At 49.1% G+C, this 13,429-nt stretch overlaps 1 protein-coding gene across 1 annotated transcript in view; it reads right to left on the bottom strand.

Moving 5' to 3' along the window:
* The window catches only part of SERINC5 (serine incorporator 5), a 40,488-nt gene extending 27,564 nt beyond the window's left edge, over positions 1-12,924 (bottom strand). Inside the window, exons 1-2 of the mRNA XM_040540643.1 lie at positions 12,745-12,924; positions 62-229 (exon numbers count right to left, since the gene is read on the bottom strand). Coding sequence (XP_040396577.1) covers positions 62-229; positions 12,745-12,771 — 195 coding nt within the window. The 5' untranslated portion in view covers positions 12,772-12,924. The remainder of the gene's footprint in view (positions 1-61; positions 230-12,744) is intronic.
* Between the last annotated feature and the right edge of the window lie 505 nt (positions 12,925-13,429).

Here is a 13,429-nt window from a genome sequence, read left to right as displayed (position 1 = left end):
ATGAAGAGACAGAGAAGGAGCCCCGTTTCCCTTCAGGAGCAGGGGTGGATCTCTTACTTACGCGTGCTTTCATCTCGTTAGCTACTGTCGTCGACATCATGACACAGCAGATGATGGTCACCAGGATGAAGTAAAGCGCGTACATGAAGCGGGTGCTTGTTGACTGTTTTATCTTGGGGCAGCATCGGCAACACAGGGAACAAGCGGCAGTGCCACAGCAGCAGGCCAACTGGGAAGGAAGACACAAACACAAATCATTCTATCATCACCGCTAGGTTTCTGTTGCGAAACTCACACAGGGAAACTGGGCGACTTCCTGTAAAACTCCAGAGTTTCTTAAGTCATCTCTTTCCAGCATATCAGTATTTAAGTGGAAGCAGGCTGTCCTGTTTATCCAAAGTCACTAGGTCCAAACACACCAGTTTCTAGTTCTCCCACACACTAAGGATGAGGACAAGGAGGTACTGCTCCTGATTTCTTAGCCCTACTCTCTGCCATCCTGTACAGCTCATGGCCCTAGCACGTTCCGCCCAACAGAACAGGCACTGCAATGATCAGGCTCTACGGCCTGCAATGTACGCTTCCCCTTACATGGTGAAGAAACACATCTGCACAAGAAGAGCACAGCCTCGAAATCTGTTTGCTTTTAACACAGAGACAAAAAGGAATTCTGTTCCTGGGACAAACTGGAGATGGGTTTTGTTTCACAACAAGCCGTACGGATCCATTTTCAATTAACCAGAACCATACTGTCCTGTTTAAGGTGCTTTTCTGGTATGTATGTACATATCCACCCCCACCACCCTCATTATTTGGCTATGGGAATTTATATGCTATTTAAGACTTAGAGCACATTAAAATGGAGGAAGGAAAGATGCTTAAGCAACATTTCAGGACAGTTGTGCTCGAGGCTTTATAAAGAGGTAACAACTACAAAAGCAAATAAACAAAAACCACACTGGCAGTTCTAAATATCTTGAGCAATAGAGAAAGAGCCTGGAAATACTTTGCTTGCTGCAAACAAAGCAAAAAACATCTGAGCTTGAAAGACCCAAAATACAATGGCACAATCTTATAATGAAGAAAGCCAGAGAAAAAATTCATATTTACAGTTATTTAGACACATTTTTCAAAGATGAAAGCGGTGATTCCATGTGCAAGATGAGAAGCATTAACACAGCTACAAGGGAAAATAATATGGAGTCACCCTTCAGCTGATATTGTCTACTATATTCAAACACTAATAGAAACAGAGTTGGTTATGTGTTTTTCTATTTCTCTTCTTCCTGCAACTATCTGAGGACCCACCAATTCAAAAACTTAAAGGATTCCTAACAGCACTCCTAAAAGCACATAATTTCCTCATTCAGCAGGGGAAAAGACACCAAACAAATCCTGCGAAGGATTTACCTTGGGGCTCATTATTCCCTTGCTGTTGACAGTATCATTAACTTTCAAAGCAGCTGGACTTCCCTTCCCTTCCTTCTACTTTAGGAAAAGTCATATATAACAACATAAATGCATTCGTTATTTCTGTACATAAGGCAGCAGTGTCTCTGGCCAGGCCCTTCTTGCAACAGGCAGCAGCTTCATGTGACTGAGCCCAGCAGACATGACCACAGGAGGAGGTTTGAGACATCAGCAGGCATCCAGGCGCAGGGCACCTCTCCTCCAGGTCCCGCTGCAGACCCAGAGCACCCTCAGCCCCCAGCACTCCTGTTTTCGGGGACTCCCTGCGGCTACTGCTCAGTGCAGGGACTGTGCACTGGTGGTGCTGGGGGCAGCAGGTCAAGCCCAAGGACGCTCGCCCTGCTGTTCCTCAGCCCTCAATGGGAAAGCACGGATGGTCAGAGGAGCCAGCACCGAGGACTGCCTGACCCGGAGGCGGCGGTGGGAGTTTCGTGTGTTTGTTTGCTGACGTGTGTCTCTGATGAGACTCCAGAGTCGTGCTACCAGCCCGGCTGATCAAAGAGCACCAAGCCATTCTGATGAAGAAGTGTCTTTAAAAAGGCTCCCAGCTTATTATTTCCTTGCCACTATTATCAGCTGCAACACCCAAGCTCAGACTTCCTGCCTGCAGCCCTGCACAAAGGGTGCAGCGAAGGAGACCTTGCCTCGCTTCACAGCGGCTGTTGGGTTTGCAGCGCAAACAAAAAAGGGGACAGAACAACACGGCGCTCGCTCTGCCGTGCTCTCGGTTCATCGCTGCATCTTGTGCCAGACGAGACAGGGGCCTCAGAGCGAGCAGCTGCTAAAACTGCTGCTGCTGCAAAACAGAAATCCTCCCAAAAACACAAGAGCTCAAGCTGTGTGGGATAAACAGAATGGGCCCGTGTTGGCACCAAAGCTGGAAATTAAAAACACAACGTGCACAAGCACATCATGCAAGTATATTTTCAGAACAGAAGACAATGGCAGCCGAGTGAAATTAAGTTAACTTTTACTGCACCATCTACAAATCCAAGGCATAAGGAAGCTATGGTGAGGTACTGACTCATCAAGCCAATGGAAAAATAGTACTTCAAAACAAAAACGTGTCAGAAAATTATAATCCGTCCACTTCAGAATTGTGAAAAAAAATATAAGATTAAATGTCCTTTCAATCTGTATCAACCAGATCCAAAGCATCCAGGATGAACTTCAAATGCTGGCCGCACTCACCATAATGTTAAAAACTATACTGGAGAATGAAAAACGTATGCAGCTTTGGCATTTGTAAAAGTGAGAGTGGAACATCGTTTTCTTAAGTGCTGCAAAGCTTTGCCAGTGAAACCTCATCCATGTCCAGCAACATGTCTGCTATTCCAGTCCTGGGAGTCCTCCAGTCCCTCAGGCTGCTATTTAAAGCGACAAACACGTAAATAGAATATATAGATCATTTGCACATTGCTCCACGTTATCCAGAGACTTTAATGATAGCTTCTAATAGCTAGCATGTAACCTGTAAGTTGACAGTATTTGTGAAAAATAGCAGCACACCCATCTTATTTCAGACACACTCCTCTAAGCACTCTGAATAGCCATGGAAACCATAGAAAGTTGGTTAGGTTGATCAGCCACAGTCTCAAATTTTATTTTTTTTCTGTTTTAAACTCAGGTTATGTTTAACTACATTCCAGAGTGGACTGTAATGAAATAAGTGTTATCCAAAAATAAATGAAAACTGTCTCTGTCCCAGAGAGTAATATGCTGGCAGCAACCAACTGACCTGAGAGGTTTCAAAGATGTTATCCTTGGATGACAGACTTCACCGTTCAACTCTGCAATGAGTTCTCCTAAAAGGCTGGTGTTACTGTGCAGCTGAACTATGCAATCTCTCTGATGCCACACGCCTTACCCTGGCATTGCCCATCTCACCTCCCTCTATCTTCCTGACTGCTGTGAGGTCTGCCCAGGGGCTCAGGACCTACAGGTGCAGAGGTATAAGCCAGCAACGAATTCTCTGCATGTTAAAAAAAAAAGAAACAACTGGGCTGTGAAGAAAAGCAAGCAGCATCACAGATCTTTGATAGATTTAGATTATCATTAAACAAAAGCTCCTCCAAAGGCTGAGCTCTGCCGAACAAAGACACTTCTCAGTTTTCTGAACAGAAACAGGCCAGACAACCCAAGATCTGTGACCTCTGCGTGCAGGCAGGCCCCAGAAATCCTGGTGTGTACCTACAGAGCTCCTCCAGAGTCCTGTGACCCCTCCAAGCCCTGAGTCCCAGGGAGCCCAAGGCAAGAGCACCGGGAAGCCTGTCTGTCCTGACAGGAGGCTGCCACACGTGCAGTGGGTTCTGGCTTTAAGTCTCCCTGTTGCAAAGACAGCCAGGAGTCAGGCAGTCAGCATGAGCACGCACAGCCACCCCGGCTCCCTCTCCGCTCTTACTCACATCTCTCTGTTAGGGTCTGACAATATTTACAAGCACTGCACAAATATTTATGCTTTCCACAAATGTTTCCACAAATCCACCGCCTTCACAGCGCGGGACATCCATCTGCTTGGCTTGGTGCTGCCCGCCAGGAGCTCACGGGGCGCGCAATGCTGGCTTACCTGAAGCCCTGACGTCGGAAAGCCCGCTGCCCCCGCGCACAGCGCAGCGGCTTGAGCTGTCTGGATGGTGGCTGATCTGACTGGCTTCGCAGCGGCAGCTGTGCATGGTTGTGTGGTAAACTACTCAGTTAAAAATACTGAAAGCAGAGCTTCACAGGTGTTTCTTTGGGCGGCAAGGTTGGCATCAGAGCCACCAGATACCCCCAGCCCTTCTCCCTGGCCAGCCACTCGCTCCTGATCCTGCACCACCGCTGCAGCGGCACTGGCAGAGTTGTTTCTGCTGCTGTTGGTAGCCAAACAAAAGAACCAGACAGCTTTAAAAAAAAAAAAAAAAGGCAAAGGAGAGAAGTAAAAATGACTTATCAATTACATTCAGCTGCCTGATGGGATTTACTGTGCAATGACAGAAACAATTTACTATTTCAACTGAGGGGAGAGCACGCATGTACAAGGGGAGGGCAGAGGTAAGCACCTCACATCACTCCCGTGTGCTTTGCCCAAACCTTCTCCGAGCTGGCATTTCGGTGGTGGCTTTCTGCCATGCCATTTGAGACGAGTGCAGCAGGCTCCTGCCAGGTCAGACGGACAGACAGCGCCACATCCACGCAGCCAGGACCAGAAGCAAACAGCACAGACTGCCCCTGCCCGTGCCAAACGCTTTCTGAGCGCAGGCAGGAGCGGATGCATGTGCGTGCTCCCATCTGATGTCAGCGTGGGCAGCAGCTATGGTTAGTAAGGGAGAGAGGCAGGAGGACAACACAGGGTGAAAGCAGGTTTGCCAACACACACACGAGCCATGTGCTCCCTACAAGTAACGCTCCACCAACATATATTTAACATCTGCCGCACCTGCAAGGCTTTGCAGGATCCAACCTGACACATCGGTGGAGTGAGACAGGACGGTAATGTTAGCCCCACACATAGCTATTTACACACAAGGCTGAGGAGTAAAGTGGATGTGTCCTGCCTACTGCTTTTGTAGACACCATGACATTTTTAGAAGGTATTTTCCAGCGATGCTTCCAAAAAAATCTCAGAGGTTGTAGAAAATATTTTCCATAGCCATTAAAACAAAGCGTATGTCCGTGAGGAGTTTTGGGCTCACTGCCCAAAATAGCCTATGGTATTTTTAAAAGATACAAGCCATAGGGACGTACCAAACTTGTCACAACAAAGCTCTCTTCCTTTTGGGAGACTTCAGCTGAAATGGTAAAAAATCAAAGCAAAGCAGAGTTTGTTGGAAAAAAAAAAAAAAAGTGCATTCTTAAATGAAATGAAGACCTAACAGCGTGTCATTTCTTCCCTGCTACACGACCACCCGGGCAGCACGATGGGAGACCGCACGCTTGCTGGCCGTGCCAGAGAGCTGAGGAATGTGCCATGCTGAAGCTTCTTTTCACCAGGGCCAACAACAGCTTAGTTTTCCGTACACTGTTTGATTACTTGACCACTAGCGCGATCCGGAGCCGTAAGGCTTGCAGATAATGCAGTCACTGATCTGTCAGTGGCAAAGTCTACCGAAAACACCCAGGCAGCTACTTGCACAGCTGCACGAAGCGTGCAAGCACTGATCACACGGCTTAAGCCAAGGGTTCTGTGACCAGCACACCAGCCAGTTAACTAACAACCTATTTTTATGAGCACGCCTCACACTGTGGACTGTGCAAAATTAAAACTGACCTCAGAGAAGCGTCACGCCAGCACAGACGCTGCCTTAACACTGCCTTCCGGTGAGGCTTTCGTGCCCTATGCTGAGCTCCCAAAACTGCAGGCTCCTGCCCTGCACAGTGGGTCAGAACGGACAAATAGCCAAGCAGCAGGAAGCAGACCAAAGCCTAAACGAGGGAGCGGCATCCAGGATAGCTATGCCGATAGCCAGAAATTGGGTAAGCTGCTGGCAGACGCCGGCAGACGAAAAGTAAAGCAGCCGGCTGGACTGAGGATGATTAGCTTTTGTCTCCGTGCTCAAACGGTACTAAGCAGTGACTCAGCCCAACATTAGCAAATAACGTCACTGCAACGTTTCTAAATTAAAGACTGCTCAACTGCTCTTCTCCTGACGATTTTGGAAAATTCAAGATGATTGTTTAGTCTGACCCAAGCATCGCATGCATCACATCACCCAGTTCCCCAGTAGTATAGCTATTTCCCAGTTATTAAATTTAGTGCAGACCATCTGGATTTGACAGCATAGGAGATGAGCAGTCTGTCCCTCCTAGTCATTACTTACATCTCATTAAAAACAGAAAAAGAAAAAAAAGATTTAATTTGTCTGCTACAGTCCTCAGACCCTGGTTCTCAGTGAGGTTTCTTTCACTAGCTCAGTCTTTTAAATACCTCGTCTTTTCTCCCTGCCCATCAAAGGAGGGGCCCAAACTGAGCACCCCAGGTTTCTCATCTGAAGGCCTTAAGACATCTCCTCCCAGCAACCTAGCGTTTGTTTCACTGCATCCCCAATTCCACAGCACCTCCTGCAAAGCCACGGCCGCAGGACCAGCACTGTCACACCAACTGCGAAGAGCAGAGCCCATCGACGCAGCCTAAGTGGGGGCAAGGCTCTGCCCTGCAGTGCTCCCACGAAAGCACTGATGAAAATGGTGAACATCCTGACCCTTCTTTGCGCTGAGCCCCTGATGATCAGGTGCAACCTCTGCTGGGCGATGAGTTCGGCTGCGCTCTCCTGCCACTGCACATTTCACTGTTTTCTCACCCGCAGGTTGTTCCAGCTTGTACATCAGCCACTGCCCCGCCATCCACAGCAAAGGAGCTACGAGCAGAGCAACTGGGAGACAAAAGACTTATCAGCAATGGCAACGTCTGATGACAACGCCAGGCCATCACTTCATACAGCGAGCAGATCTTCTCCAGGTTAGCTCTGATGTTTGAGACCAGGAGTCTGGCGGCACACAGGCACAGCGTGGTGCTTCAGCAGGGATGGATGCAGAGGTCCAAGAACACGCTAAAGGGCTTGAACCTGTGTACCAGGGGAGGGAACAGGCAGTTGAAATTAAGTTTCTTCCTGCAGTGATTCAAAGGCATGCAGCTGGAACTGCTGCTTCAGTTCTGGATGAACTGACAGCTCTGAGCTGTCCCACAAAGGTGCTGTGTTTTTAAAAGGCGCTTTTGGTTCTGAGTGGGGGGAAAAGACATATTAATACCTCATGCAAAGTGACAGAAGCCAATAAATTTGTACAGAAAGCTAACTACTTCTCACCACATCAAAATAAATAAAAACATTTAACTTTCAGAAACATTGCTAAAGACCTTCCAGTCACAACAGCCAACTTCACACCCACTTCCAGGCTGGCAGGTTCCAAACGGAGCCTGCTCCTCTCTTCCCATTTCCTGCTTTCGGAACAGGACTTGTAAAGTACAGTTACAGCAACTTCTTCAGAAATGCCTTGAGTAGTATTCCTAAACTGCTGCTTTGCCAGTGACTGTAATATATACATATATTTAAAAAAAAAAAAAAAAGGCAAGGAAAAACACACGAGTCCCTTCAGAAAACACGAGGAACAGTTTCTCTTTGAGAGATGACACACTGAGACGTTTTGGGTCAGTCATGCTGTACAGAAAGAGAAATGCAAAACTTCACATTTTCAGGCCGTGAACTCTTTTATACGCGTAAATATTTGTGCACGTGCCGTCTCTAATTGCCGGCAGTTCCAATCAGGAACGGCAAACATCAGTCCTCGCACAGACACGATGAATTAAACTGAAAGTGAGATTGCTAGGTGTGTCAGGACCCTCTTCCAAACAAAGGCAGACTCACATTCCCACCACTGCTGTCACCCCAGAAGCTCTGTCTGTCTGTCACCCGGTGCCTCACACTCAGCACAATGCAGCGTTCGGGCACCACCTGCACTGAGAACTGCCGAAGGCTAAGCCTGCTGCTGGGAGAAGAGAAGCGAGAGCGTGCATCCAGAATTACAGAGACGTGGTGATTTCACTTCAGATGGAGGAGCCTAAACCAGAGACGTCGCTTTCCTTCCACAGCACTCAGTTCAAGGAAGTCCCTCAGAACAAACATACTCTCATTGCTGATACTGAAGTTTATTTCTTGACTGACCTGAACAACGCAGAAGGTCAAATTCGGTAGTCATAATGGTCCGTCATGCCCTAGAAACCCAGGAAGGCAGGCATTTAACATGTCAAGACCTATTACAGCCCCATACAGCTGAGAAATAAATGGGAGTGCCATTAACTCTGATGCGAGAAGGATTTTATCTGCACACAGCTAAGCCGAGGACCCAGGAGGTGTTTGGGATGACCAGCTCCAGGCGAGACCTCCAGCTTACACCTGCACTCGTAGCCAAGGCTTTCCTCTCACCCAGTCGCTGCCCTGAAACAAAAACATCTCACACTGACAACTGCGACTACATGCACTGCGAGTCTCAGCAATGAAAAAAACACCCTGGAATACCTACGCTTGCAAATGAAATAAAAGCAGCAGTAGCATTTAAATCCTCCCACAGAAAAGTGTCACCTTGACTTTGAAGGTAAAGGGTCTGTTCTTACACTGCCTTCACTCCACAGCTGTAGAGGAATGGGTATTTAAGCTGTTTCTTTAAACATCCAGTGCAATCAACTGACAAAACAGGATGTGAAAGGAAAAGGCTGAACAAAGTTAAGCATCAATGAGAGACTAAGCAGGAATGAGAGAGTATACTCTGCCTCTTAGGCAGTGCCAGAGAAAGGATTAGTTTGAACTCAACCCAGCAATGCAAGCATCAAATAATAGAAAGCTTACGTGACCTCGCTGTCTTTTGGTAGCTTCCACCTCCCTTTCCAAACGCTTTTGGGTCCATCAGCAAATTTTATCCAGCTATGAGAGGGCAACAGGGCCTCAAAGATATTACTTCCTTACAATTTCCATGAGAACAGGCAAAAGGGCTAGCAGAGAAAAATGATCTCTCAACCCTGCACAAAGACAAGGCTGCAGTACTTACTGGAAGGGGAAATCAACGTTAGATACCAACCTCAACACACACAGCTGTAGGAAACCAGGCGTCGCTACTTCAGTTGTTCAGGCAACCGTTTGTTTTAAAACAAGAACCTACGTTTTTGCAAATGGGGAAAAAATGTCTTTTCCCACCCCGGTTTTCATAGGTGTGTTTAAGTGGAATACACTGCAGTGCTCCAAACCAGACCTTGGACAGCTAGCTTTCTCTTCAGCCATGAGCAGCAGTGCCGGTGGGGACAAACAGAGGGGCATGGAAAGGCAGCTGGGAGAGTGGGATAAGGTGCACTGGGAAAAAAAAAAAAGGGAAAAAAAAAAAAGAAAATTGGTGAAGTGCGTGGTTCAGGCTTAGCAAAATCAGCCTCACCCAGTAAGACCATTTGCAGCAGGCAACACATCACCCGGGGAGCTCCAAGAGGAGCAGAGCCAGCAGCAAGCCCACAGCATCCTCGGCATCCCGGTTGGGGACAAGGCAGGCTGAGGTGACAGAGCTGTCCCTTGCAGCCTCCCCAGTGAAGGGATGAAGGGGACGGGGCTGCCAAACCCCTCCTGGCAGCACTGCAGGGCCTGGCAGCCCCAGCACACATAGGCGCTTCCTTCCCTTGCCCCACAGACCACCAACCCCATCAGTCTGAGGCTGGCCTAAGCCATGACTTTAAATAGGGCTTTTTTCGTATTTTTGTTTTTTAAACCCTCAGCATTAGAGGTCTGGGTATAAAATAAAAATCTGATATTCTACTCGTGGCACATCTTACTTCATTTACTACATTATAGGACTTCTAAGTGGTGAACAGCACTAAAGAAAGCACTTGAGATTTAACAGACCTACAAAAATAGCTTTGAATGCTTTATAAGCTTTAATAACTACCAGTTCTAATTGAAAAATCCATCTTCTTGAACAAGCCAGTTGGAGCATACTGCCCCCTAAAAACTAAATGCTAACTATTTAAATTACATTTATTTAACTCTGGAAAAAAACATATTCATTGTAATAAAGATTTTCCGCAACAGCTGCTTTTCTTAACCATGATCTCAACTTTATTCTCTTGAGAATAACTACTGAAGAAAAGCCAAATGTAAAATCCTGTTTCCTGTCAATTTAAGCAGATGTTTTTATGTAATCAAAAGCATTGTGGAGGCCCAAGCTAGACTGTATTCACTCTGCATTCTGAAAATAGGTCCACCAAAGAAACGCTAGCAAACGAAGAAACATTAGCAAGCCCATTACAGCACAAACACCTAAAAATTACAATTTTCTGCCAAATAGGTTTGCACGTTGTACAATAAAAAACAGTGGCAGAAATTAGAATTTATAAATGACCAAGAGAGAGACTTGCTTCCTTCAGAGCAAGTTCCCATGGTCTACTTGGCAAGGATGCAAGTTGCACAGTAACGTTAATTGAGATTATTTAAAATAACTTCTGTTAGTGCAAAATCAGCATAACCAAGGGACACTGAATTTTGGCAGCTATTCCTTTAACAACAGGAATCTGGGCCGAGGAACCTGAATGCATTTATTCAGACAGGCATCATCGGATAGATGTTCAGCACAGCTTGGTCCAAGCCCAAAAGAACTGATAAAACTCCTTGTCTGCTTCACATCAGGAAAACTTGCTGGCATTACAAATGGAGAAATTGATAGTCAAGTGATGTTAACCCGCAACAAAACTTTGATATCAGCACTTTCACAGCTCACGAGGAGGACGCTGAAGCTCCCAGTCAGTTCTAGGAGAGCAGACCTACAGAAACACAGCAAGGCAGAGACATGCAGGCCAAAAACACTTTTTTTTTCTGTTGTTGTTACAACACAACACTCCAACAAAACAAACACCATGGGATATCACACATTAAACTAGCATTTCTTAGGCCAAAAGGAGAGAGCAGCATAAGGGCTGTTTTTCAGGACTCACTGTATAAAGTCCCATCTCTCCTCAAGCATATCATTGCTGTTTCTGTAGGCAAGGTTACATCCTGCAGAACATTTAAAGAGAGGCCAAATTCCTCCTCAATTTTTCAGCTTGATTAACAGTATTTGTAAAATGCCTGAAGAAGTGTAGTTGAGAAAGAAACTTCTACCCCTTCTTGTTTAATATAATTAACACACAGGAATAACAGCCTCCCCTCTATCAAGGTTGGAACTCATCTAGCTGTGAACTCAAAGACCATTTTTCTTTTTTAAAAAGTTACACTGTACACTATTGAAACATGATTTATGTCATTTATCATCTTAATCTATATGTAAAAAGGTTATCCACGCTAAGTTTGCTGGTACAAGTCCAGCAGTACGCCGTATTTAGCGCAGATAAGTCTTACATCAAAAATAATGTTTGAGCCAGCAGAATACATCTCCCCAGGGTATTGCATAATTCTGGCACCATGACTGCATCCACTTTAGGGCTTTTGCTTAGGCTCCAACATCACAAAGGAGTTCAGCTTCTTTCCAGACTCCAAAGTGATGCATCAGTGTCAATAAAACACATTACTACTAGATATTACTACACAGCACATTGAGAGTGGCTCTAAGAAACCTTCAAAGTTCAGTCATACTAAAGTCATGCCATTCACCATATGAACCTCACGACAGTTTTGTCCTCCTGGTTTTAAGATACTTCTCCAGGAGCTTCACCAAAAAAGCAATGAAGGTGTGAACAGCCATGAACCTCCACAGTAGCTGTGCCTACTACCAGCACTTTGTTCTTTCCACGCTGTGGAAAAGACTGAGCAGGTCTAAACCTTGCTTCAAGCGCTGCCAATGTGTGTGAAACAGCAGCCAAGGAATCATAAAGGTGGGAAAAGACCTCCAAGATCATCTGGTCCAACCATCCCCCTACCACCAATGTCACCCACCAAGCCACGTCCCTAAGCACCACGTCCAACCTTTCCTTAAATACCCCCAGGGACGGTGATGTCCTGGGCAACCCGTTCCAATGCCTGACTGCTCTTTCTGAGGAGAAATGTCTCCTCATTTCCAACCTGAACCTCTCCTCGCACAACTTGAGGCCATTCCCTCTAGTCCTATCACTAGTTACCTGTGAGAAGAGGCCGACCCCCAGCTCCCCACACCTTCCTTTCAGGTAGCTGTAGAGAGCAAGGAGGTCTCCCCCGAGCCTCCTCTTCTCCAAACTAAACAGCCCCAGTGCCCTCAGCCGCTCCTCACAGGACCTGTGAGACCCCTCCTGAGGAGCAGCATTACCCAACGCAGACACTGCTCTCACCCCTGACACCCAGCACTCCTTGGCAAGGTGCAGGGGGGCTCCGGAGGACGGGTGTGCAGAGACACGCTCCGCAACCCTTCAGCCCGCTGAACCTCGGAAGAGCCGCAGCCGGAGGGACAAACCTAAACTGTGTTTCCAAGCCTGAGGAAAAAAACGATTTTTTTTTTTTTTTCCAGATAGCTCGCACAAAAGCAAAATAACAACCAGAAGCCGAGGGCGGGCAGAGCTGCCGATGAGGCAACCTCAGCACAACCCGGACCGCCAGGTGTTCGAACACGCCAAAGGCTGCCGTGAAACGAGAGGACGACGGAGAGCTCCTCGCCTAGAGGGCAGCCCCCCCCGGCGGTCCCAACGCCCCGCGGCCGGGCACCGCCATCTCGGGGCGCTGCGAGCGGCGCCGCTCCCGCCGCCCCGGCTCCCGGGTCGGGCAGGCCGCCCTCCCTCCGCGCCCGGCTCCCGGCGGGGGCTGCCCGCCCGCAGCGGGCAAAGCCGGGCTCCCCCCACGCCCCACGCCCCTCGCCCCTCGCCCCTACCTGGCCGGCGCAGCAGGGCGCGGACATGCCGGCGGCGGGTCCCGGCTCCGTCCCCCGCCCCGGTCCCTCGGCGCCTGCCTCCCTCAGCGCGGCGCGGCGCGGGGCGGCGGCCGCCCCACGCGGGTGCGGGCTGGGCTGGGCCGGGCCGCGCAGGGCACCGCGGCGGCGGGCGGGGCCGCACCGCCTCTGCCCGCCGCCCTCGGCCCGGCCCCGCCGCCCGCCTTCCGCTGTCGTCAGGGAGCGGCGGCCCCCGAGGCCGCCCCGCTGCGGGGACCGGGACCGGGACCGGGACGGGGCTGGGGCTGGCACCGGGGGCGGCCGCGGGCGTGCGGCAGGTGCGGCCCCGCAGCCCGGCGGGTCGGTGTAGGGAGCGCGGCAGGCCGGGTGGCTGCGCCGCCAAACCCCTCGCGTTCAGAGCGCCGCGGCGCGTCCCTGCCCGTGCTGCGTGCACCTGCGGGCTAACGCCGAGCTCCTTCGTGGGACGGCCCGAGGGCTGTGCCTCCCGGGCGGGGCCCAGAGCCCTGCCGGCGGTTCTGGGGTGCTTTGGCCAGCGTCGGTTGGTAGGAGGCGAGTAAGGTGCTCACCCGCGGCTGAGGGTTTAGACCCACAGAATTCCGTGGGTTGGAAGGGACCCTAAAAACACCCTGTTCCAGCCCCCTGCCATGGGCAGGGACACCTCCCACCA

The sequence above is a fragment of the Cygnus olor genome, chromosome Z (assembly GCF_009769625.2).
Source record: "Cygnus olor isolate bCygOlo1 chromosome Z, bCygOlo1.pri.v2, whole genome shotgun sequence".
Classification (NCBI taxonomy): domain Eukaryota; kingdom Metazoa; phylum Chordata; class Aves; order Anseriformes; family Anatidae; genus Cygnus; species Cygnus olor.
This window is presented reverse-complemented; position numbering and strand designations above follow the sequence as displayed.